Source organism: Rissa tridactyla, chromosome 10 (genome assembly GCF_028500815.1).
Source record: "Rissa tridactyla isolate bRisTri1 chromosome 10, bRisTri1.patW.cur.20221130, whole genome shotgun sequence".
Lineage (NCBI taxonomy): Eukaryota > Metazoa > Chordata > Aves > Charadriiformes > Laridae > Rissa > Rissa tridactyla.
The window spans coordinates 20,134,919-20,159,375 of NC_071475.1; the positions used below are offsets into that span (position 1 = coordinate 20,134,919).

The 24,457-nt window shown below is 61.7% G+C and overlaps 4 protein-coding genes across 4 annotated transcripts; 3 read left to right on the forward strand and 1 right to left on the reverse strand.

Moving 5' to 3' along the window:
• Positions 1 to 205: 205 nt before the first annotated feature.
• LOC128915726 (PHD finger protein 7-like) lies at positions 206 to 4,592 on the forward strand. The gene is made up of 12 exons (XM_054216460.1): positions 206 to 358; positions 1,116 to 1,207; positions 1,328 to 1,452; positions 1,727 to 1,818; positions 1,908 to 2,009; positions 2,290 to 2,414; positions 2,503 to 2,665; positions 2,752 to 2,858; positions 3,079 to 3,192; positions 3,345 to 3,463; positions 3,643 to 3,692; positions 4,131 to 4,592. The coding sequence occupies exons 1-12, from the start codon at positions 206 to 208 to the stop codon at positions 4,590 to 4,592; spliced, it is 1,704 nt and encodes a 567-aa protein (XP_054072435.1).
• A 1,358-nt stretch (positions 4,593 to 5,950) lies between these two features.
• On the forward strand, positions 5,951 to 9,202 carry LOC128915727 (G2/M phase-specific E3 ubiquitin-protein ligase-like; the record flags this gene model as incomplete). The annotated part of the gene is given in 8 exon segments (XM_054216462.1): positions 5,951 to 6,103; positions 7,654 to 7,755; positions 8,045 to 8,160; positions 8,249 to 8,422; positions 8,424 to 8,465; positions 8,467 to 8,604; positions 8,825 to 8,938; positions 9,091 to 9,202. Coding segments are annotated over 8 exon segments (951 nt in total), but the record flags the coding sequence as incomplete, so codon positions are not given.
• Positions 9,203 to 11,027: 1,825 nt separating this feature from the next.
• LOC128915735 (PHD finger protein 7-like) lies at positions 11,028 to 15,001 on the forward strand (the record flags this gene model as incomplete). The annotated part of the gene is given in 5 exon segments (XM_054216472.1): positions 11,028 to 11,066; positions 13,674 to 13,885; positions 14,118 to 14,381; positions 14,603 to 14,716; positions 14,869 to 15,001. Coding segments are annotated over 5 exon segments (762 nt in total), but the record flags the coding sequence as incomplete, so codon positions are not given.
• A 4,555-nt stretch (positions 15,002 to 19,556) lies between these two features.
• Positions 19,557 to 23,648, reverse strand: LOC128915728 (PHD finger protein 7-like). Its single transcript, XM_054216463.1, has 11 exons — positions 23,509 to 23,648; positions 23,264 to 23,388; positions 22,897 to 22,988; positions 22,711 to 22,812; positions 22,307 to 22,431; positions 21,805 to 22,074; positions 21,473 to 21,586; positions 21,202 to 21,320; positions 20,979 to 21,022; positions 19,794 to 20,234; positions 19,557 to 19,658 (listed from the first exon to the last, which is right to left on the reverse strand). Exons 1-11 carry the CDS (start codon positions 23,646 to 23,648, stop codon positions 19,557 to 19,559), a joined length of 1,674 nt encoding a protein of 557 aa, XP_054072438.1.
• Positions 23,649 to 24,457: the final 809 nt, after the last annotated feature.

The following is a 24,457-nucleotide window of genomic DNA, read 5'->3' on the forward strand; positions in this document are numbered from 1 at the left end:
CTTATCCACCAAGTGGTCCATCCATATGACCGCTATACCCAAGACGGCCTCCAACCACCACATCACCCGCAAGTCCGAAACAGTGGTTTGGCAGTGGCTTAAGAGGCAATTTAAACGATGATTAAATGAGGATTTCAGTCCGGCCCTGGGAGCACCCTCACACCTGGCAGGCTCAGCGGTGGGCTCCGCGGCGCTTGGTGAGGAAATGGCCCTGCTGCCGGGGCGCTCACCTGAGCCCGCAGCCTGGGCTGCCTTCCCCTGGGGACTCCTCCTGACCTTGGATCAGAGCTTGTACTGCAGCACCGTTGCCAAAGCCCCCCAGGGACTGAAGAAACAGCTCCTTTGGCTGCCCTCTACGGTAAGTACCGAGCCCAGGTACAGTAAGTTTCTGAGGGTAAATGGCCTCTGCTCTGCACTTCCCTCCGGTTGGGTTTTCTTCTATTGCTCCACGAGACATCCTCGTAGGCCTTCAGGAAGGCGGCGAGCAAGGGAAGGTTTCAGTCTTCCCTGTCCTGCCTGCTCCTTCCTAGACTTTTCTAGAATCTTTCCCTCGCAGAAGGACGGGAAGCTCAGGTGTGTTAGGAGATGGCTGTGGGCACTGGTAGAGGTGAATGGTCAGCAGTCGAGAGGCTTGTGCAAGTCTCTTCCACTGAGAATCCCTGTTGTTTATTTCAGGTAAACCAGAGTTGAAATGGCAAGTCAAGGATTGGGGAAATACACTGCTGAGATAAGAAGGATGAAACCAGTCTTGTTGTGAGAGGGACAAGTTAGAGGACAGAAGATGGAAAAGGAAATAGCCAAAGTATCACGTAGATGAAGAAGAAAGTCTGTATATTCTCTGGAGTTCTGTTCCTTTTGTTTTCCTCTCTGTGCCTGCCGAAATTCGTCTCAGTCACGTTTTCATTTTGGGTTTGGGATGTTGTTTTTTTCCCTTTCCTCAGAATCCATTTTGCACTATAGAACTTTGAAAACACCTCTTGGGACCATTTAGTCCAAGCGCCAGCTCAAGCAGGGTCCCCTGGAGCAGGCTGCCCAGTAGGATTTTGCCTGACTCCAAGGCACAGTGGGTGGCAGGTGGCCGAGGGCATCCCTGTCCGTGTTTGGGGCGCACGCAGGACAATGGTGCTGATGTCACAGTGGCCACTGTGACACGCTGGCGCCAAGGCTACAAAAAGGCCGCGGCCGGGCATCAGTCTGACCTGGAGAGGTGAGGAGAGGGCAGGGGAGGGACGGGGCTTGCGCGGGGCTGCCAGGGGAGGAGGGAGCCCCACACCTCGGGGCTCTGGGCCTGTGCTGCAAGCTCACCCACGTCCCGCTTCTCCCGCAGGGTCAGCGGAGGAGCATTTGGAGGAGACAGCCCAGCGCTGCTGGGACAGGGACTCTCCAAACGCTCACCGTCGTCGTGTGCCATGTCAGCCACGGAGGAGATGGCTCCCGACTCGATGGAGCAGGGTGAGAGCAAAGCATCCCTCCCCAAGCCTGGCAGAGGGGCCATCGCGGCGGTCAGCGTGGGGCCAAGAGCGGTGGTGGGGGGAGGCAGGAGGTCCCCGAGCGCCCCGGGGGAGCGGGGCCCAGGCTGGGCAGTGGGCACCTGCTGGGACACCCCTGCCTGCACTGGCCCGGCTGGGCAGGGACAGACAGGCCCTTGGGGGCAATCCCTCAGGGACGCTTCCCCCGGCCCCGCAGAGGTGCTCATTCCTGGTGCCGTTTGCTCTCTCCCCTCCAGCATGCATGCTGTGTCGCCGGGCAGAGGCTGACCCGGGCATCTGCGGGCGCAAGCTGCAGAAGCATGGGCTCTGCGCCCATGAGTTTTGCCTGGTGAGTTCCCTCGGGGCTCCCTCCAGCTTTCCGACAGGCAGTCCCTGCCCCGCTCTGCTCATCACCTCCTCCTCTTTTCTCCTCTGCAGTTTTTTGCCAACCAGCTTTTTCGGCAATGGGACGAGGACGAGGGATTCAGGGGATTCGTCCCTGAGGATATTCGGCGTGCGATCCGGTGTGCAGAACGCAAGGTGAGGATCTGAGAAGAGCAGGGAGATCGGTGCCAGGAGAGGTTTGGCAGAGCTTAGCCCAGACCCCAGGAAAGAAATCCCCGCCATTCCAAGCACCTCTGGCACAAACGTCTTGCTCCCAGCAGCTCCACAGAGGCTCCAGCACAGGAGCCGCCTCCACCAGGCGCAGCTGCGGGCTGTGACCCAGCCGCGGCCGCATCCCGCGCTCTGCCCGGAGGTGTGGGGCTGGCTGTGGAGGCCCTGACGTTGCTGCTGACGGGGGCTGCTCTGCTCTTTCCAGTACTGCTTCGTCTGCGGCGAGAGCGGGGCCACCATCACCTGCTCGATGATGGGCTGCAGGCGCAGCTTCCATCTCCCCTGTGCCGGGGAGGGTGGATGCGTCACCCAGTTCCTGTCTCCATACAGGTACCTCCTCTCACCTCCTCCCCACCACCACCGGGAAAGAAGGGCCCAGCACTTCTCACCTCACCCATCCCTCTCCTCTGACCCGCAGGTCCCTCTGCTGGGAGCACCGCCCAGAGCAGGCAGTGGAGGCGGCTCCGGAGGAGAACACCACCTGCCTCATCTGCCTGGAGCCTGTGGGGGACCAAAAGTCCTACGGCACCATGGTGTGCCCCGCCTGCAAACACGCCTGGTTCCACAGGGGCTGCATCCAGGTAGGAGCCATCCCCTCGCCCCTGGGGCACGGCAGGCGCTCAGCACCACCAGGGCCTTACTTGGGCTCCTTATGTTTCTCCTGCAGGCACAGGCTCTGAACGCTGGAATTTTTTGCTTCCGGTGCCCGCTCTGCAGAGACAGGAGTGCATTTCTCCCGGAAATGCTCATCATGGGCATCCGAATGCCCTTCAGGTTGGTGTCCTTCTGCCTGGCTCATGAGACAGGAGGGTGCAAGCGCTGTGCCGTGCCAGGGCCTGCCCCAGCCAGCAGTCCTGGTCCTCCGCTGTGCCATGAGTCTGGGCTACAGCTTCAGGCAGGAGTTGGAAAAAGGGCAGGGGGGGAAGAGCAGGGACGCCCTGCATCTGCCTCATGTCGGGTAGCGGGGGCTCATCAGTTTTCCTTTCTCCATCAGTCTACCATCATGGGAGGACGGCCAGGCATACGCAGGAGAAAGAGAGAGGCACAGCCGCTGCGATGCCAGTGTTTGCCTTTGTCCAGGAGGCAGGGAGCAGGCAGAGGAAGGGGGGTAAGTTGCCAACGCTGCACCCTGGGGCTCTGCACGGGATCTCAGTCTGGCCGAGGGCTTCAAGCGCAAGGACTGAGAGCAAGAGCTCTGCCAGACAGTCCCGTGCCACAGTCACTTTGTCCTCACAGCCATGGACGTGTTTTCTTCCCCAGGCCCTGGGAACTGCTCCTGTGCTCCTCCTGCGCTGCCGAGGGCACCCACAGACACTGCTCCTCTTTGAGCAGCAGCACGGCCAGCTGGGAGTGCGACAGCTGTGCTGGCCTGGGCACCGGTAAGAGGCAAAGCACCCGGGTGCCCGGGGGCCAGGGGCCAGGCGAGGCCTGGCAGCGGGTGCCCAGGGTGGGCTTGGCAGAGCCTCTCTGCTCCAGGAGGGCTGGGGGCACCGCTCCTGGCCTATCCTGCCCCGGGCCTGGGGGGCCGTGCCCTTGACCTTCCTGCTTCCCCTTACAGCCTCCAGTGCCACCTCGGAGCTCGCCGGCCCCAGCACCCCCGGACAGGCAGCAGCGGGGCCTTCCCGGGGCTCCCCAGCACCTGGGAGCAGCAGCCCTGGCACTGCCAGCCAGGCGGCAGCAAGGCTGTCCCACAGCTCCCCAGCACTCGAGAGTGGGATCCAGTCTGCATCGGGGTCTTCCCGGGGCTCCCCAGCACCTGGGACCAGCAGCCCTGGCACTGCCAGCCAGGCGGCATCAAGGCCGGGCCACAGCTCACCAGCTCGTGCGAGCGGCAGCTGCTCCAGCCCACCTGGACCTGACCGCACGCGAACCCGCTCTCGGCTGCAACATCGAGCCCAAATTCCATACAGCCGGCCTAGAAGACGCCATGAGAACAGGCAAATGCCAGCCCCAAGTGCTGGGAGCAGCACCCAAAGCCAGGCGGGGCGGGGGCCGTCCCATGGCTCCCCGGTACCCAACACCAGCAGCCCCAGCATCGCCAGCCAGCTGCCGTCGGGGTCCTCCTGCGGCTCCCCAGCACTCGAGGGCAGCAGTGGCTCCAGCACCCCTGGGCCCACGCGGGTGCGAGCCCTCTCCCGCGCGCAGCGTCGGGCCCCAGATCCCTACAGCCGGCCCAGACGAACACGCCGCACCAGGAGCCCTGCGCCAGCCCCGAGTGCTGAGAGCAGCACCCCCAGCCTGCCGGGGCTGGACCCGTCCCACCGCTCCCCAGCACCCGAGACCAGCAGCCCCAGCACCGCCAGCCAGCTGCCATCGGGCTCCTCCTGCGACTCCCCAGCGCTCGAGAGCGGCAGCCGTTCCAGCAGCCCCGGGCCCGTGCGGATTAGAGGAAGCTCCCGCGTCCAGCGTCGGGCCCAAAATCCCTACAGCCGGCCCAGACGACGACGCGGGACCAGCTGTGCCCCATCCCCGAGTGCTGGCCCTGATGCCCCCCCTCCTGGACAATAAACTTTGTCTTTAATCTCAGCAGTGGGAGATTGGGAGATTCCATGCTCATTTGTCGTCAGAGAGGAAGGAAAGGAGCTCTGTCATTTCGTGATCATAGAATCACAGCACCATAGAATGGTTTGGGTTGGAAGGGACCTTAAAGACCATCTAGTTCCAAGCCCCCCGCCCTGGGCAGGGACACCTCCCACTAGACCAAGTTGCTCAGAGTCCCATCCAGCCCGGCCTTGAACACCTCCAGGGATGGGGCATCCACAACCTCCCTGGGCAACCTGTTCCACCGCCTCACCACCCTCACAGGAGAGGAATTCTTCCTAATATCCAACCTGAATCTACCCTCTTTCAGTTTGAAACCCTTACCCCTCGTCCTGTCATTACACCCCCTGATCCAGAGTCCCTCCCCAGCTTTCCTGTAGGCCCCCTTCAGGTACTGGAAAGCTGCCATAAGGTCTCCACGGAGCCTTCTCTTCTCCAGGCTGAACACCCCCAACTCTCTCAGTCTGTCCTCATAGCAGAGGTGCTCCAGCCCTCTGATCATCTTCGTGGCCCTCCGCTGGGCCCGTTCCAGCAGGTCCGTGTCCTTCTTGTGCTGAGGACTCTAGAGGGGCACGCAGTGCTCCAGGGGGGGTCTCACCAGAGCGGAGTAGAGGGGCTGCATCACCTCCCTCCACCTGCTGGCCATGCTGCTTTTCATGCAGCCCAGGATGCAGTTGGCTTCTTGGGCTGCAAGCGCGCATTGCCGGCTCATGTTGAGCTTCTCGTCCAACAGCACCCCCGAGTCCTTCTCCTCAGGGCTGCTCTCAAGCCATTCTCCACCCAACCTGGATCTGTGCCTGGGATCGCCGTGACCCAGGTGCAGGACCTTGCACTCGGCCCGGCTGAACTTCATGAGGTTCGCACGGGCCCACCTCTCCAGCCTGGCCGGGTCCCTCTGGATGGCATCCCTTCCCTCCAGCGTGTCGACCGCACCACACAGCTTGGTGTCATCGGCACGCTTGCTGAGGGTGCACTCAATCCCACTGTCCGTGTTGCCGACAAAGATGTTAAAGAGCACCCGTCCCAGTACTGACCCGAGGAACACCACTCATCACCGGTCTCCACTTGGATGTTGAGCCATTGAATGTAAACCCTTTGAGCGTGGCCATCTAGCCAGTTCCTTATCCACCAAGTGGTCCATCCATATGACCGCTATACCCAAGACGGCCTCCAACCACCACATCACCCGCAAGTCCGAAACAGTGGTTTGGCAGTGGCTTAAGAGGCAATTTAAACGATGATTAAATGAGGATTTCAGTCCGGCCCTGGGAGCACCCTCACACCTGGCAGGTTCAGTGGTGGGCTCCGCGGCGCTTGGTGAGGAAATGGCCCTGCTGCCGGGGCGCTCACCTGAGCCCGCAGCCTGGGCTGCCTTCCCCTGGGGACTCCTCCTGACCTTGGATCAGAGCTTGTACTGCAGCACCGTTGCCAAAGCCCCCCAGGGACTGAAGAAACAGCTCCTTTGGCTGCCCTCTACGGTAAGTACCGAGCCCAGGTACAGTAAGTTTCTGAGGGTAAATGGCCTCTGCTCTGCACTTCCCTCCGGTTGGGTTTTCTTCTATTGCTCCACGAGACATCCTCGTAGGCCTTCAGGAAGGCGGCGAGCAAGGGAAGGTTTCAGTCTTCCCTGTCCTGCCTGCTCCTTCCTAGACTTTTCTAGAATCTTTCCCTCGCAGAAGGACGGGAAGCTCAGGTGTGTTAGGAGATGGCTGTGGGCACTGGTAGAGGTGAATGGTCAGCAGTCGAGAGGCTTGTGCAAGTCTCTTCCACTGAGAATCCCTGTTGTTTATTTCAGGTAAACCAGAGTTGAAATGGCAAGTCAAGGATTGGGGAAATACACTGCTGAGATAAGAAGGATGAAACCAGTCTTGTTGTGAGAGGGACAAGTTAGAGGACAGAAGATGGAAAAGGAAATAGCCAAAGTATCACGTAGATGAAGAAGAAAGTCTGTATTTTCTCTGGAGTTCTGTTCCTTTTGTTTTCCTCTCTGTGCCTGCCGAAATTCGTCTCAGTCACGTTTTCATTTTGGGTTTGGGATGTTGTTTTTTTCCCTTTCCTCAGAATCCATTTTGCGCTATAGAACTTTGAAAACACCTCTTGGGACCATTGAGTCCAAGCGCCAGCTCAAGCAGGGTCCCCTGGAGCAGGCTGCCCAGTAGGATTTTGCCTGACTCCAAGGCACAGTGGGTGGCAGGTGGCCGAGGGCATCCCTGTCCGTGTTTGGGGCGCACGCAGGACAATGGTGCTGATGTCACAGTGGCCACTGTGACACGCTGGCGCCAAGGCTACAAAAAGGCCGCGGCCGGGCATCAGTCTGACCTGGAGAGGTGAGGAGAGGGCAGGGGAGGGACGGGGCTTGCGCGGGGCTGCCAGGGGAGGAGGGAGCCCCACACCTCGGGGCTCTGGGCCTGTGCTGCAAGCTCACCCACGTCCCGCTTCTCCCGCAGGGTCAGCGGAGGAGCATTTGGAGGAGACAGCCCAGCGCTGCTGGGACAGGGACTCTCCAAACGCTCACCGTCGTCGTGTGCCATGTCAGCCACGGAGGAGATGGCTCCCGACTCGATGGAGCAGGGTGAGAGCAAAGCATCCCTCCCCAAGCCTGGCAGAGGGGCCATCGCGGCGGTCAGCGTGGGGCCAAGAGCGGTGGCGGGGGGGAGGCAGGAGGTCCCCGAGCGCCCCGGGGGAGCGGGGCCCAGGCTGGGCAGTGGGCACCTGCTGGGACACCCCTGCCTGCACTGGCCCGGCTGGGCAGGGACAGACAGGCCCTTGGGGGCAATCCCTCAGGGACGCTTCCCCCGGCCCCGCAGAGGTGCTCATTCCTGGTGCCGTTTGCTCTCTCCCCTCCAGCATGCATGCTGTGTCGCCGGGCAGAGGCTGACCCGGGCATCTGCGGGCGCAAGCTGCAGAAGCATGGGCTCTGCGCCCATGAGTTTTGCCTGGTGAGTTCCCTCGGGGCTCCCTCCAGCTTTCCGACAGGCAGTCCCTGCCCCGCTCTGCTCATCACCTCCTCCTCTTTTCTCCTCTGCAGTTTTTTGCCAACCAGCTTTTTCGGCAATGGGACGAGGACGAGGGATTCAGGGGATTCGTCCCTGAGGATATTCGGCGTGCGATCCGGTGTGCAGAACGCAAGGTGAGGATCTGAGAAGAGCAGGGAGATCGGTGCCAGGAGAGGTTTGGCAGAGCTTAGCCCAGACCCCAGGAAAGAAATCCCCGCCATTCCAAGCACCTCTGGCACAAACGTCTTGCTCCCAGCAGCTCCACAGAGGCTCCAGCACAGGAGCCTCCTCCGCCAGGCGCAGCTGCGGGCTGTGACCCAGCCGCGGCCGCATCCCGCGCTCTGCCCGGAGGTGTGGGGCTGGCTGTGGAGGCCCTGACGTTGCTGCTGACGGGGGCTGCTCTGCTCTTTCCAGTACTGCTTCGTCTGCGGCGAGAGCGGGGCCACCATCACCTGCTCGATGATGGGCTGCAGGCGCAGCTTCCATCTCCCCTGTGCCGGGGAGGGTGGATGCGTCACCCAGTTCCTGTCTCCATACAGGTACCTCCTCTCACCTCCTCCCCACCACCACCGGGAAAGAAGGGCCCAGCACTTCTCACCTCACCCATCCCTCTCCTCTGACCCGCAGGTCCCTCTGCTGGGAGCACCGCCCAGAGCAGGCAGTGGAGGCGGCTCCGGAGGAGAACACCACCTGCCTCATCTGCCTGGAGCCTGTGGGGGACCAAAAGTCCTACGGCACCATGGTGTGCCCCGCCTGCAAACACGCCTGGTTCCACAGGGGCTGCATCCAGGTAGGAGCCATCCCCTCGCCCCTGGGGCACGGCAGGCGCTCAGCACCACCAGGGCCTTACTTGGGCTCCTTATGTTTCTCCTGCAGGCACAGGCTCTGAACGCTGGAATTTTTTGCTTCCGGTGCCCGCTCTGCAGAGACAGGAGTGCATTTCTCCCGGAAATGCTCATCATGGGGATCCGAATGCCCTTCAGGTTGGTGTCCTTCTGCCTGGCTCATGAGACAGGAGGGTGCAAGCGCTGTGCCGTGCCAGGGCCTGCCCCAGCCAGCAGTCCTGGTCCTCCGCTGTGCCATGAGTCTGGGCTTCAGCTTCAGGCAGGAGTTGGAAAAAGGGCAGGGGGGGAAGAGCAGGGACGCCCTGCATCTGCCTCATGTCGGGTAGCGGGGGCTCATCAGTTTTCCTTTCTCCATCAGTCTACCATCATGGGAGGACGGCCAGGCATACGCAGGAGAAAGAGAGAGGCACAGCCGCTGCGATGCCAGTGTTTGCCTTTGCCCAGGAGGCAGGGAGCAGGCAGAGGAAGGGGGGTAAGTTGCCAACGCTGCACCCTGGGGCTCTGCACGGGATCTCAGTCTGGCCGAGGGCTTCAAGCGCAAGGACTGAGAGCAAGAGCTCTGCCAGACAGTCCCGTGCTGTGGTCACTTTGTCCTCACAGCCATGGACGTGTTTTCTTCCCCAGGCCCTGGGAACTGCTCCTGTGCTCCTCCTGCGCTGCCGAGGGCACCCACAGACACTGCTCCTCTTTGAGCAGCAGCACGGCCAGCTGGGAGTGCGACAGCTGTGCTGGCCTGGGCACCGGTAAGAGGCAAAGCACCCGGGTGCCCGGGGGCCAGGGGCCAGGCGAGGCCTGGCAGCGGGTGCCCAGGGTGGGCTTGGCAGAGCCTCTCTGCTCCAGGAGGGCTGGGGGCACCGCTCCTGGCCTATCCTGCCCCGGGCCTGGGGGGCCGTGCCCTTGACCTTCCTGCTTCCCCTTACAGCCTCCAGTGCCACCTCGGAGCTCGCCAGCCCCAGCCGGGCAGCAGCGGGGCCTTCCCGGGGCTCCCCAGCACCTGGGAGCAGCAGCCCTGGCACTGCCAGCCAGGCGGCAGCAAGGCTGTCCCACAGCTCCCCAGCACTCGAGAGTGGGATCCAGTCTGCATCGGGGTCTTCCCGGGGCTCCCAGGCGCCGGGGACCAGCAGCCCTGGCACTGCCAGCCAGGCGGCATCAAGGCCGGGCCACAGCTCACCAGCTCGTGCGAGCGGCAGCTGCTCCAGCCCACCTGGACCTGACCGCACGCGAACCCGCTCTCGGCTGCAACATCGAGCCCAAATTCCATACAGCCGGCCTAGAAGACGCCATGAGAACAGGCAAATGCCAGCCCCAAGTGCTGGGAGCAGCACCCAAAGCCAGGCGGGGCGGGGGCCGTCCCATGGCTCCCCGGTACCCAACACCAGCAGCCCCAGCACCGCCAGCCAGCTGCCGTCGGGGTCCTCCTGCGGCTCCCCAGCACTCGAGGGCAGCAGTGGCTCCAGCACCCCTGGGCCCACGCGGGTGCGAGCCCTCTCCCGCGCGCAGCGTCGGGCCCCAGATCCCTACAGCCGGCCCAGACGAACACGCCGCACCAGGAGCCCTGCGCCAGCCCCGAGTGCTGAGAGCAGCACCCCCAGCCTGCCGGGGCTGGACCCGTCCCACCGCTCCCCAGCACCCGAGACCAGCAGCCCCAGCACCGCCAGCCAGCTGCCATCGGGCTCCTCCTGCGACTCCCCAGCGCTCGAGAGCGGCAGCCGTTCCAGCAGCCCCGGGCCCGTGCGGATTAGAGGAAGCTCCCGCGTCCAGCGTCGGGCCCAAAATCCCTACAGCCGGCCCAGACGACGACGCGGGACCAGCTGTGCCCCATCCCCGAGTGCTGGCCCTGATGCCCCCCCTCCTGGACAATAAACTTTGTCTTTAATCTCAGCAGTGGGAGACTGGGAGATTCCATGCTCGTTTGTCGTCAGAGAGGAAGGAAAGGAGCTCTGTCATTTCGTGATCATAGAATCACAGCACCATAGAATGGTTTGGGTTGGAAGGGACCTTAAAGACCATCTAGTTCCAAGCCCCCCGCCCTGGGCAGGGACACCTCCCACTAGACCAAGTTGCTCAGAGTCCCATCCAGCCCGGCCTTGAACACCTCCAGGGATGGGGCATCCACAACCTCCCTGGGCAACCTGTTCCACCGCCTCACCACCCTCACAGGAGAGGAATTCTTCCTAATATCCAACCTGAATCTACCCTCTTTCAGTTTGAAACCCTTACCCCTCGTCCTGCCATTACACCCCCTGATCCAGAGTCCCTCCCCAGCTTTCCTGTAGGCTCCCTTCAGGTACTGGAAGGCTGCCATAAGGTCTCCACGGAGCCTTCTCTTCTCCAGGCTGAACACCCCCAACTCTCTCAGTCTGTCCTCATAGCAGAGGTGCTCCAGCCCTCTGATCATCTTCGTGGCCCTCCGCTGGGCCCGTTCCAGCAGGTCCGTGTCCTTCTTGTGCTGAGGACTCTAGAGGGGCACGCAGTGCTCCAGGGGGGGTCTCACCAGAGCGGAGTAGAGGGGCTGCATCACCTCCCTCCACCTGCTGGCCACGCTGCTTTTCATGCAGCCCAGGATGCAGTTGGCTTCTTGGGCTGCAAGCGTGCATTGCCGGCTCATGTTGAGCTTCTCGTCCAACAGCACCCCCAAGTCCTTCTCCTCAGGGCTGCTCTCAAGCCATTCTCCACCCAACCTGGATCTGTGCCTGGGATCGCCGTGACCCAGGTGCAGGACCTTGCACTCGGCCTGGCTGAACTTCATGAGGTTCGCATGGGCCCACCTCTCCAGCCTGGCCGGGTCCCTCTGGATGGCATCCCTTCCCTCCAGCGTGTCGACCGCACCACACAGCTTGGTGTCATCGGCACGCTTGCTGAGGGTGCACTCAATCCCACTGTCCGTGTTGCCGACAAAGATGTTAAAGAGCACCCGTCCCAGTACTGACCCGAGGAACACCACTCATCACCGGTCTCCACTTGGACGTTGAGCCATTGAATGTAAACCCTTTGAGCGTGGCCATCTAGCCAGTTCCTTATCCACCAAGTGGTCCATCCATATGACCGCTATACCCAAGACGGCCTCCAACCACCACATCACCCGCAAGTCCGAAACAGTGGTTTGGCAGTGGCTTAAGAGGCAATTTAAACGATGATTAAATGAGGATTTCAGTCCGGCCCTGGGAGCACCCTCACACCTGGCAGGTTCAGTGGTGGGCTCCGCGGCGCTTGGTGAGGAAATGGCCCTGCTGCCGGGGCGCTCACCTGAGCCCGCAGCCTGGGCTGCCTTCCCCTGGGGACTCCTCCTGACCTTGGATCAGAGCTTGTACTGCAGCACCGTTGCCAAAGCCCCCCAGGGACTGAAGAAACAGCTCCTTTGGCTGCCCTCTACGGTAAGTACCGAGCCCAGGTACAGTAAGTTTCTGAGGGTAAATGGCCTCTGCTCTGCACTTCCCTCCGGTTGGGTTTTCTTCTATTGCTCCACGAGACATCCTCGTAGGCCTTCAGGAAGGCGGCGAGCAAGGGAAGGTTTCAGTCTTCCCTGTCCTGCCTGCTCCTTCCTAGACTTTTCTAGAATCTTTCCCTCGCAGAAGGACGGGAAGCTCAGGTGTGTTAGGAGATGGCTGTGGGCACTGGTAGAGGTGAATGGTCAGCAGTCGAGAGGCTTGTGCAAGTCTCTTCCACTGAGAATCCCTGTTGTTTATTTCAGGTAAACCAGAGTTGAAATGGCAAGTCAAGGATTGGGGAAATACACTGCTGAGATAAGAAGGATGAAACCAGTCTTGTTGTGAGAGGGACAAGTTAGAGGACAGAAGATGGAAAAGGAAATAGCCAAAGTATCACGTAGATGAAGAAGAAAGTCTGTATTTTCTCTGGAGTTCTGTTCCTTTTGTTTTCCTCTCTGTGCCTGCCGAAATTCGTCTCAGTCACGTTTTCATTTTGGGTTTGGGATGTTGTTTTTTTCCCTTTCCTCAGAATCCATTTTGCGCTATAGAACTTTGAAAACACCTCTTGGGACCATTGAGTCCAAGCGCCAGCTCAAGCAGGGTCCCCTGGAGCAGGCTGCCCAGTAGGATTTTGCCTGACTCCAAGGCACAGTGGGTGGCAGGTGGCCGAGGGCATCCCTGTCCGTGTTTGGGGCGCACGCAGGACAATGGTGCTGATGTCACAGTGGCCACTGTGACACGCTGGCGCCAAGGCTACAAAAAGGCCGCGGCCGGGCATCAGTCTGACCTGGAGAGGTGAGGAGAGGGCAGGGGAGGGACGGGGCTTGCGCGGGGCTGCCAGGGGAGGAGGGAGCCCCACACCTCGGGGCTCTGGGCCTGTGCTGCAAGCTCACCCACGTCCCGCTTCTCCCGCAGGGTCAGCGGAGGAGCATTTGGAGGAGACAGCCCAGCGCTGCTGGGACAGGGACTCTCCAAACGCTCACCGTCGTCGTGTGCCATGTCAGCCACGGAGGAGATGGCTCCCGACTCGATGGAGCAGGGTGAGAGCAAAGCATCCCTCCCCAAGCCTGGCAGAGGGGCCATCGCGGCGGTCAGCGTGGGGCCAAGAGCGGTGGCGGGGGGGAGGCAGGAGGTCCCCGAGCGCCCCGGGGGAGCGGGACCCAGGCTGGGCAGTGGGCACCTGCTGGGACACCCCTGCCTGCACTGGCCCGGCTGGGCAGGGACAGACAGGCCCTTGGGGGCAATCCCTCAGGGACGCTTCCCCCGGCCCCGCAGAGGTGCTCATTCCTGGTGCCGTTTGCTCTCTCCCCTCCAGCATGCATGCTGTGTCGCCGGGCAGAGGCTGACCCGGGCATCTGCGGGCGCAAGCTGCAGAAGCATGGGCTCTGCGCCCATGAGTTTTGCCTGGTGAGTTCCCTCGGGGCTCCCTCCAGCTTTCCGACAGGCAGTCCCTGCCCCGCTCTTCTCATCACCTCCTCCTGTTTTATTCTCTTCAGTTTTTTGCCAACGGGCTTCTTCAGCCAGGGCGTAGGGATGGGGTTTGCCCTCAGGATGTAAGACGCACGATCAAGCGGGCAGAAGAGAAGGTGAGGATCTGAGAAGAGCAGGGAGATCTGTGCCAGGGGAGGTTTGCCAGAGCTTAGCCCAGACCCCAGGAAAGAAATCCCCGCCATTCCAAGCACCTCTGGCACAAACGTCTTGCTCCCAGCAGCTCCACAGAGGCTCCAGCACAGGAGCCTCCTCCGCCAGGCGCAGCTGCGGGCTGTGACCCAGCCGCGGCCGCATCCCGCGCTCTGCCCGGAGGTGTGGGGCTGGCTGTGGAGGCCCTGACGTTGCTGCTGACGGGGGCTGCTCTGCTCTTTCCAGTACTGCTTCGTCTGTGGTGAGAGCGGGGCCACCATCACCTGCCGGGAGACGGGCTGCGAGCGCAGCTTCCATCTCCCCTGTGCCGTGGAGGGTGGATGCGTCACCCAGTACTTTGAGCTCTACAGGTAAGACCAGCCGGCCCTCGCGGAGGAGCCTCTTTGCCCTCAGTCCCCTTCCTGCCCGCATCAGCAAAACCAGAAAGGAACCCCCAGTGAGAGTTCTACGCGGGCGGTCACAGGCAGAGCCAGAGCAGGGCAATTGCTGGGGCTCCTTCACACCGCCTCTAGCCTCATCGCCACCACCAGAAGAAGGACCCAGCACTTCTCACCTCACCCATCCCTTTCCTCTGCTCCCCAGGGCCTTCTGCTGGGAGCACCGCCCAGAGCAGGCAGTGGAGGCGGCTCCGGAGGAGAACACCACCTGCCTCATCTGCCTGGAGCCTGTGGGGGACCAAAAGTCCTACGGCACCATGGTGTGCCCTGCCTGCAAACACGCCTGGCTCCACAGGGGCTGCATCCAGGCTCATGCCATCCACAGCGACTTCTTCTGCTGCCCACATTGTAGAAATGAATATCGATTTATGATGGAAATGCTCAACATGGGCATCCGAATCCCTGACAGGTTGGTGTCCTTCTGCCTGGCTCATGAGACAGGAGGGTGCAAGCGCTGTGCCGTGCCAGGGCCTGCCCCAGCCAGCAGTCCTGGTCCTCCGCTGTGCCATGAGTCTGGGCTACAGCTTCAGGCAGGCGTTGGAAAAAGGGCAGGGGGGGAAGAGCAGGGACGCCCTGCATCTGCCTTATGCCAGGGTAGCAGGGGCTCATCAATTTTCCTTTCTCCATCAGTTCACCATCATGGGAGGACAGCTGGGCAGACGCAGCACTAAGCGCGAGGCACAGCCGCTGCGATGCCAGTGTTTGCCTTTGTCCAGGAGGCAGGGAGCAGGCAGAGGAAGGGGGGTAAGTTGCCAACGCTGCACCCTGGGGCTCTGCACGGGATCTCAGTCTGGCCGAGGGCTTCAAGCGCAAGGACTGAGAGCAAGAGCTCTGCCAGACAGTCCCGTGCTGTGGTCACTTTGTCCTCACAGCCATGGACGTGTTTTCTTCCCCAGGCCCTGGGAACTGCTCCTGTGCTCCTCCTGCGCTGCCGAGGGCACCCACAGACACTGCTCCTCTTTGAGCAGCAGCACGGCCAGCTGGGAGTGCGACAGCTGTGCTGGCCTGGGCACCGGTAAGAGGCAAAGCACCCGGGTGCCCGGGGGCCAGGGGCCAGGCGAGGCCTGGCAGCGGGTGCCCAGGGTGGGCTTGGCAGAGCCTCTCTGCTCCAGGAGGGCTGGGGGCACCGCTCCTGGCCTATCCTGCCCCGGGCCTGGGGGGCCGTGCCCTTGACCTTCCTGCTTCCCCTTACAGCCTCCACTGCCACCTCGGAGCTCGCCGGCCCCAGCACCCCCGGCCAGGCAGCAGCGGGGCCTTCCCGGGGCTCCCCAGCACCTGGGAGCAGCAGCCCTGGCACTGCCAGCCAGGCGGCAGCAAGGCTGTCCCACAGCTCCCCAGCACTCGAGAGTGGGATCCAGTCTGCATCGGGGTCTTCCCGGGGCTCCCCAGCACCTGGGAGCAGCAGCCCCAGCACCACCAGCCAGCTGCCAGTGGGGTTATGCTGTGACTCCCCAGCGCCTGAGGGCAGCAGCGGCTCCAGCACCCCTGGGCCCATGAGGGTGCGAGCCCTCTCCCGCATGCAACGTCGGGCCCAAAATCCCTACAGCCGGCCCAGAAGATGACGTGCCAGGAGCCCCGTGCCTGCAACAAGTGCTGAGAGCAGCACCCCCAGCCAGGCGGAGCTGGGGCCGTCCCTCCGCTCCCTGGTACCAACACCAACAGCCCCAGCACCGCCAGCCAGCTGCCATTGGGTTCATCCTGCAGCTCCACAGTTCCCGACAGCGGCAGCTGCTCCAGCATCCCCGGGCCCGTGTGGATTAGGGAGTGGTCCCGTGTGCAGCGTTGGGCCCAAAATCCCTATGGGCGACCCGGACAACGACAGGGGACCAGCGCTTCCCTGTCCCCGAGTGCTACCCCTCATCCTGCTCCACTGGCACAATAAAGTTGGCCGTTAACCTCAGCACGGGGTGATTCCACACTCATTTCTCGGCTTCCTCCTCCTCCTCCTCCTCTCCCTTTCTGGAGGGGCAGCGTTAGGGGCTGGGCCCAGAGGGTTGTCCTCTCCCCGGGGCTCGGCAGCACCTTCCCCAGACCACCTCCCTCCTGGCGGGCTGGCCTCGGCCGGCTGCCGAGGACCATGGCCGGGTGCTTGGGGCCTCACTGGCCCTGCAGCCTGCTGTTCTGAGACAGCCTCAAGGACGTTTGCTAATAGCTGAGAAGCTCTGAGAAGTCCGGAGCTTCTTTTGGATGACAAGAGCCTTTCACAGGGCTCAGACAGGTGGCTTCACAGGACCCTGGCCTTTCGTCTCTGGAGTCAGAGCAGAGATAGCTCTCACTGGACATCTCTCGGGGCTGGGGCTGGCAGTAGGATCTGGCCACAGGACCACTGCGCTGGGCCGTTGGGGGCACAATGCTCTTTGCCCCGAAGCTTGTCCTTGGGGGGCCCTGCCTGGGAGCCCCAGGACCCTGCGCAGCCACCCAAGCCCCAGCAAGACATTTCTGGAGACTACGCACGGCTTTATTCCTCTCTAACTTGCCACGTCTCTTACAGCAGACTCACAGAAATGCAAAGGTTTCGACCTGGGAAACAATAACTTCTCAGTCTCGCTCTCCTCTCCCAATGTATGGGGCAAATCACAACACCACACAACTCAGGCACTCTTTCCATCTTAGCACCAGACACTGGCACACAGTCATACGTGCTGCAGGCTCACTGGCTAATTCACTTCTGGAAAGCAACTGAATTTCTCCGCTTCTGCCCCTGCCTACTTGTCTCTGCAAATATCACAACAATCTACGTGATACAGTTCTTGAGCTCATAGACAACTTCAGGGCGAGTATGGAAAATAATCCACATTTCACACATGCACATGGTTATAGCATTGCTAGAGCTCAAGAAACAGCCTTTTGCAGAAAACCCCTTGAGAAAGCTATTGAACTTGGGAGATCTTCCAGTCGCGAGTTTGGACCTCCCAACTCTTTGGCATGCAAGGCACCTCATGAAGCCTGGAACTAGACAGAGAGAGCAATCACACAGCCTGAGCCAGCTTCTGTGCCCTGGCTCTTCAATTGGATCCAAACAGCCTGAAGAACTTACCTGAAATAAACAACAAGGGATTCTCAGTGGAAGAGACTTGCACAAGCCTCTCGACTGCTGACCATTCACCTCTACCAGTGCCCACAGCCATCTCCTAACACACCTGAGCTTCCCGTCCTTCTGCGAGGGAAAGATTCTAGAAAAGTCTAGGAAGGAGCAGGCAGGACAGGGAAGACTGAAACCTTCCCTTGCTCGCCGCCTTCCTGAAGGCCTACGAGGATGTCTCGTGGAGCAATAGAAGAAAACCCAACCGGAGGGAAGTGCAGAGCAGAGGCCATTTACCCTCAGAAACTTACTGTACCTGGGCTCGGTACTTACCGTAGAGGGCAGCCAAAGGAGCTGTTTCTTCAGTCCCTGGGGGGCTTTGGCAACGGTGCTGCAGTACAAGCTCTGATCCAAGGTCAGGAGGAGTCCCCAGGGGAAGGCAGCCCAGGCTGCGGGCTCAGGTGAGCGCCCCGGCAGCAGGGCCATTTCCTCACCAAGCGCCGCGGAGCCCACCACTGAACCTGCCAGGTGTGAGGGTGCTCCCAGGGCCGGACTGAAATCCTCATTTAATCATCGTTTAAATTGCCTCTTAAGCCACTGCCAAACCACTGTTTCGGACTTGCGGGTGATGTGGTGGTTGGAGGCCGTCTTGGGTATAGTGATCATGAAATGATAGAGATCCTTTCCTTCCTCATTGCCTCTCTGTTGGCAGCAAAGCCCGTCGGGCCTCCCAGGTTCCCCTGCCTTCCTCAGAGAGGACATCTGCTTCCTACTTTAAGGAATCAACTTCTGTGTGGCCTCAAGGCCTCTCGGGAAGGCACCTAACACACACACCGTAAGACTACCCATAGTTTGCCTGAAGAGCAGAGGATTGTTCATGTCCGGACAGCCACCCCATGGGATTTCCTTTGTGCTTTGCTCACCATTATTCTTTGATTCTGCCTTCTAGCTCTTCGCCAGTTTCCACAGAGCTCTTCAGCAGCCACTCTGCAACCAGCAACCAGAAGGCCGTGCTGCCATTCATCAAGACCTGGACAGGCTAGAGAATTGGGCGGAGAAGAAGCTAGTGAAGTTCAACAAGGGCAAATGTAGGGTCCTGCACCTGGGGAGGAATAACCTCATGCACCGGTCCAGGTTAGGACTTGACCTGCTGGAGAGCAGCTCTGCAGAGAGAGACCTGGGAGTCCTGGCGGACAACGAGTTGACCATGAGCCAGCACTGTGCCCTTGTGGCCAAGAAGGGCAAGGGCATCCTGGGGTGCACTAAAAAGAGCGTGGCCAGGAGGTGGAGGGAGGTCATCCTCCCCCTCTGCTCTGCCCTGGTGAGGCCACATCTGGAGTGTGTGTCCAGTGCTGGGCTCCCCGGTTCAAGAAAGACAAGGAACTACAGGAGAGAGACCAGTGGAGGGCTACGAAGATGATTAGGGGACTGGAGCACCTCCCTGATGAGGAAAGGCTGAGAGACATCTGAGTCTGTTTAGCCTGGAGAAGACTGAGGGGGGATCTCCAGTGCTTATCAGTATCTAAAGGGCGGGTGTCCAGAGGAATGGGCCAGACTCTTTTCAGTGTTGCCCAGCGACAGGACAAGGGGCAACGGGCACAAACTGGAACACGGGAAATTCCACCTCCACGTGAGAAAAAACTTCTTTACTTTGAGAGTGCCAGGGCACTGGCACAGGCTGCCCAGAGAGGTGGTGGAGTCTCCTTCTCTGGAGATATTCCAAACCCGCCTGGAAGCGTTCCTGGGCACCCTGCTCTGGGTGAAGCTGCTTTGGCAGGGGGGCTGGATTAGATGATCTCCAGAGGTCTCTTCCAACCCATACCCTCCTGTCATTCTGTGAACAGGACCCCAAACTGGGCAACAGGGTATGACCTTTGGCTACTGTACAAACACCATCTACAGAAATCTTCATGTCACAAATAAAGACGTGCCACTGAACTTAGATTTAAAGAAAAGTAACTTTGCCACTTTACCCCAAGTCTATCAAACCTAGGCAGTGTGGATGAGAATTTGTTAGAGCCTTGTCCAGAACAAAACACTTGAAGCACCCTTTCTGCATGCCCTTCTGTGCGACCCCCTGGCTGACGCGCCAGGTTATAGCCATGTTCAGAACAAAACGGTTGAAGCTTGTCAAAAATCGCAGGGGCCGGGGTGCGTGGCGCTGGGAAGCGAGCTGCGAGGGCCATGCCGGGTGGGCGGGCGCAGCCCATATTGCCGGGAGATGGACGGCAGCACCCACTGCACTGTGCCGGGCCAGGCTGCCCTCCAAGGGGCAGGGGCAGAGACCACCGGTCCCGGTGGGTGTGAGCTTCCCCTGGGGAAACTGAGCAGGCTGTGGGGCCAGCGAGGCCCCAAGCGCCCAGCCATAGTGCTGGGCAGCCGGCCGAGGCCAGCCCGCCAGGAGGGAGGTGGTCTGGGGAAGGTGCTGCCAAGCCCCGGGGAGAGGACAACCCTCTGGGCCCAGCCCCTAACGCTGCCCCTCCAGAAAGGGAGAGGAGGAGGAGGAGGAGGAAGCCGAGAAATGAGTGTGGAATCACCCCGTGCTGAGGTTAACGGCCAACTTTATTGTGCTGAAGGAGGCGGATCAGGGCCAGCACTCGGGGACACAGCACGGCTGGTCCTGCGTCGTCGTCCGGGTCGTCTGTAGGGAATTTGGGCCCGGTGCTGTACGCGAGACCTTTCCCTCATCCGCACGGGCCTGGGGATGCTGGAACGGCTGCCGCTGTTGAGCGCTGGGGAGCTGCAGGAAGACCCCGATGGCAGCTGGCTGGCGGTGCTGGGGCTGTTGGTGTTGGGTACCAGGGAGCGGAGGGACGGCCCCAGCTCCGCCTGGCTGGGGGTGCTGCTCTCAGCACTTGTTGCAGGCACAGGGCTCCTGGCACGTCGTCGTCTGGGCCGGCTGTAGGGATTTTGGGCCCGACGCTGGACGCGGGAGCTTCCTCTAATCTGCACGGGCCCGGGGCTGCTGGAACGGCTGCCGCTCTCGAGCGCTGGGGAGTCGCAGGAGGACCCCGATGGCAGCTGGCTGGCGGTGCTGGGGCTGCTGGTGTTGGGTACCGGGGAGCCATGGGACGGCCCCCGCCCCGCCTGGCTGGGGGTGCTGCTCCCAGCACTTGTTGCAGGCACAGGGCTCCTGGCACGTCGTCGTCTGGGCCGGCTGTAGGGATTTTGGGCCCGACGCTGGACGCGGGAGCTTCCTCTAATCCGCACGGGCCCGGGGCTGCTGGAACGGCTGCCGCTCTCGAGCGCTGGGGAGTCGCAGGAGGAGCCCGATGGCAGCTGGCTGGCGGTGCTGGGGCTGCTGGTCTCGGGTGCTGGGGAGCGGTGGGACGGGTCCAGCCCCGGCAGGCTGGGGGTGCTGCTCTCAGCACTCGGGGCTGGCGCAGGGCTCCTGGTGCGGCGTGTTCGTCTGGGCCGGCTGTAGGGATCTGGGGCCCGACGCTGCGCGCGGGAGAGGGCTCGCACCCGCGTGGGCCCAGGGGTGCTGGAGCCACTGCTGCCCTCGAGTGCTGGGGAGCCGCAGGAGGACCCCGACGGCAGCTGGCTGGCGATGCTGGGGCTGCTGGTGTTGGGTACCGGGGAGCCATGGGACGGCCCCCGCCCCGCCTGGCTTTGGGTGCTGCTCCCAGCACTTGGGGCTGGCATTTGCCTGTTCTCATGGCGTCTTCTAGGCCGGCTGTATGGAATTTGGGCTCGATGTTGCAGCCGAGAGCGGGTTCGCGTGCGGTCAGGTCCAGGTGGGCTGGAGCAGCTGCCGCTCGCACGAGCTGGTGAGCTGTGGCCCGGCCTTGATGCCGCCTGGCTGGCAGTGCCAGGGCTGCTGGTCCCAGGTGCTGGGGAGCCCTGGGAAGACCCCGATGCAGACTGGATCCCACTCTCGAGTGCTGGGGAGCTGTGGGACAGCCTTGCTGCCGCCTGGCTGGCAGTGCCAGGGCTGCTGTTCCCAGGTGCTGGGGAGCCCCGGGAAGGCCCCGCTGCTGCCTGTCCGGGGGTGCTGGGGCCGGCGAGCTCCGAGGTGGCAGTGGAGGCTGTAAGGGGAAGCAGGAAGGTCAAGGGCACGGCCCCCCAGGCCCGGGGCAGGATAGGCCAGGAGCGGTGCCCCCAGCCCTCCTGGAGCAGAGAGGCTCTGCCAAGCCCACCCTGGGCACCCGCTGCCAGGCCTCGCCTGGCCCCTGGCCCCCGGGCACCCGGGTGCTTTGCCTCTTACCGGTGCCCAGGCCAGCACAGCTGTCGCACTCCCAGCTGGCCGTGCTGCTGCTCAAAGAGGAGCAGTGTCTGTGGGTGCCCTCGGCAGCGCAGGAGGAGCACAGGAGCAGTTCCCAGGGCCTGGGGAAGAAAACACGTCCATGGCTGTGAGGACAAAGTGACCACAGCACGGGACTGTCTGGCAGAGCTCTTGCTCTCAGTCCTTGCGCTTGAAGCCCTCGGCCAGACTGAGATCCCGTGCAGAGCCCCGGGGTGCAGCGTTGGCAACTTACCCCCCTTCCTCTGCCTGCTCCCTGCCTCCTGGACAAAGGCAAACACTGGCATCGCAGCGGCTGTGCCTCGCGCGTAGTCCTGCATCTGCCTGACCACCCTGCCATGACGGTAAACTGATGGACAAAGGAAAATTGATAAGCCACCCGCTAGCCCGCATGAGGCAGATGCAGGGCGTCCCTGCTCTTCCCCCCCTGCCCTTTTTCCAACTTCTGCCTGAAGCTGTAGCCCAGACTGCCAGGACAGCAGAGGACCAGGACTGCTGGCTGGGGCAGGCCCTGGCACGGCACAGCGCTTGCACCGTCCTGTCCCGAGAGCCAGGCAGGACACCAACCTCTTGGGGATTCGGATGCCCATGTTGAGCATTTCCATCATAAATCGATGTTCATTGCGACAAAGTGGGCAGCAGAAGCTGAAGTATCCAACGTGGATGGCATGAGCCTGGATGCAGCCCCTGTGGAACCAGGCGTGTTTGCAGGCAGGGCACACCATGGTGCCGTAGGACTTTTGGTCCCCCACAGGCTCCAGGCAGATGAGGCAGGTTGTGTTCTCCTCCGGAGCCGCCTCCACTGCCTGCTCTGGGCGGTGCTCCCAGCAGAAGGCCCTGGGGAGCAGAGGAAAGGGATGGGTGAGGTGAGAAGTGCTGGGTCCTTCTTCTGGTGGTGGCGATGAGGCTAGAGGCGGTGTGAAGGAGCCCCAGCAATTGCCCTGCTCTGGCTCTGCCTGTGACCGCCCGCGTAGAACTCTCACTGGGGGTTCCTTTCTGGTTTTGCTGATGCGGGCAGGAAGGGGACTGAGGGCAAAGAGGCTCCTCCGCGAGGGCTGGCTGGTCTTACCTGTAGATCTCAAAGTACTGGGTGACGCATCCACCCTCCACGGCACAGGGGAGATGGAAGCTGCGCCTGCAGCCCGTCTCCCGGCAGGTGATGGTGGCCCCGCTCTCGCCGCAGACGAAGCAGTACTGGAAAGAGCAGAGCAGCCCCCGTCAGCAGCAACGTCAGGGCCTCCACAGCCAGCCCCACACCTCCGGGCAGAGCGCGGGATGCGGCCGCGGCTGGGTCACAGCCCGCAGCTGCGCCTGGCGGAGGAGGCTCCTGTGCTGGAGCCTCTGTGGAGCTGCTGGGAGCAAGACGTTTGTGCCAGAGGTGCTTGGCAGGGCAGGGATTTCTTTCCTGGGGTCCAGGCTAAACTCTGCCAAACCTCTCCTGTACAAATCTCCCTCATCTTCTGGAGTCCTTACCTTCCATTCTGCGTACTCAATTGTAAGCCAGATATCTTCAGGTAAAAATCCCATGGGTTCTACATATCTAACCCGTTTCTGAAAAAGTCCGTTGGCGAAAAACTGCAGAGAAAAGGAGGAGGTGATGAGCAGAGCGGGGCAGGGACTGCCTGTCGGAAAGCTGGAGGGAGCCCCGAGGGAACTCACCAGGCAAAACTCATGGGCGCAGAGCCCATGCTTCTGCAGCTTGCGCCCGCAGATGCCCGGGTCAGCCTCTGCCCGGCGACACAGCATGCATGCTGGAGGGGAGAGAGCAAACGGCACCAGGAATGAGCACCTCTGCGGGGCCGGGGGAAGCGTCCCTGAGGGATTGCCCCCAAGGGCCTGTCTGTCCCTGCCCAGCCGGGCCAGTGCAGGCAGGGGTGTCCCAGCAGGTGCCCACTGCCCAGCCTGGGCCCCGCTCCCCCGGGGCGCTCGGGGACCTCCTGCCTCCCCCCCGCCACCGCTCTTGGCCCCACGCTGACCGCCGCGATGGCCCCTCTGCCAGGCTTGGGGAGGGATGCTTTGCTCTCACCCTGCTCCATCGAGTCGGGAGCCATCTCCTCCGTGGCTGACATGGCACACGACGACGGTGAGCGTTTGGAGAGTCCCTGTCCCAGCAGCGCTGGGCTGTCTCCTCCAAATGCTCCTCCGCTGACCCTGCGGGAGAAGCGGGACGTGGGTGAGCTTGCAGCACAGGCCCAGAGCCCCGAGGTGTGGGGCTCCCTCCTCCCCTGGCAGCCCCGCGCAAGCCCCGTCCCTCCCCTGCCCTCTCCTCACCTCTCCAGGTCAGACTGATGCCCGGCCGCGGCCTTTTTGTAGCCTTGGCGCCAGCGTGTCACAGTGGCCACTGTGACATCAGCACCATTGTCCTGCGTGCGCCCCAAACACGGACAGGGATGCCCTCGGCCACCTGCCATCCACTGTGCCTTGGAGTCAGGCAAAATCCTACTGGGCAGCCTGCTCCAGGGGACCCTGCTTGAGCTGGCGCTTGGACTCAATGGTCTCAAGCGGTGCCCTCCTGCATGACGTACAGCATCGTTTGCCTTTGCATGTGTTTCCCGCTGAGGGGTGTAGAATATAGCTGTAGTAGGGTTGGTTTACACAGTTGAGTTTTGCTTTTTCCAAGGAATATTAGATGGCAAAAGCCCCAGCTCCTTTGCAAAACAGGAGTCCAAACAGAGTGAGACTTCAGGCCAAAGAAGCAGAGGCTGGCGAGACAGAAATAAAAGGCACTGAGGGAAGTGGGAGAGGAGAAAGGGAAAGAGACTGGACAAAACTCATCTTTTCCAACAGACAGTGGTGGTGGGTGCTCTCCAACTTGATGGGCCATTCATTGGGGTCCAGACCCTGGGGTCCAGCCAGCCAAAGGGCCAGTTCAGCGTTGAGAGACCTGGGAGGCCTGACGGGCTTTGCTGCCAACAAAGAGGTAACAAGGAAGGAAAGGAGGTACAGAGGGTCCAAAAGGAGGTACAGAGGTCCAAAAGATCTCAGTCTGGCCGAGGGCTTCAAGCGCAAGGACTGAGAGCAAGAGCTCTGCCAGACAGTCCCGTGCTGTGGTCACTTTGTCCTCACAGCCATGGACGTGTTTTCTTCCCCAGGCCCTGGGAACTGCTCCTGTGCTCCTCTTGCGCTGCCGAGGGCACCCACAGACACTGCTCCTCTTTGAGCAGCAGCACGGCCAGCTGGGAGTGCGACAGCTGTGCTGGCCTGGGCACCAGTAAGAGGC

Coding starts and splice junctions, on each gene's coding strand:
- LOC128915726 (XM_054216460.1), top strand. CDS start 206: ATGGCCCTGCTGCCGGGGCGCTCACCTGAGCCCGCAGCCTGGGCTGCC. Junction 2,666..2,751: donor TCCACAGGGGCTGCATCCAG/GTAGGAGCCATC, acceptor TTTCTCCTGCAG/GCACAGGCTCTGAACGCTGG. Junction 3,693..4,130: donor CCAGCACCCCCGGACAGGCA/GCAGCGGGGCCT, acceptor ATCGCCAGCCAG/CTGCCGTCGGGGTCCTCCTG.
- LOC128915728 (XM_054216463.1), bottom strand. CDS start 23,648: ATGGCAGGTGGCCGAGGGCATCCCTGTCCGTGTTTGGGGCGCACGCAG. Junction 22,813..22,896: donor GCGCCCATGAGTTTTGCCTG/GTGAGTTCCCTC, acceptor TTTTCTCTGCAG/TTTTTCGCCAACGGACTTTT. Junction 20,235..20,978: donor CCGGCCCCAGCACCCCCGGA/CAGGCAGCAGCG, acceptor CCAGCGCTCGAG/AGCGGCAGCCGTTCCAGCAG.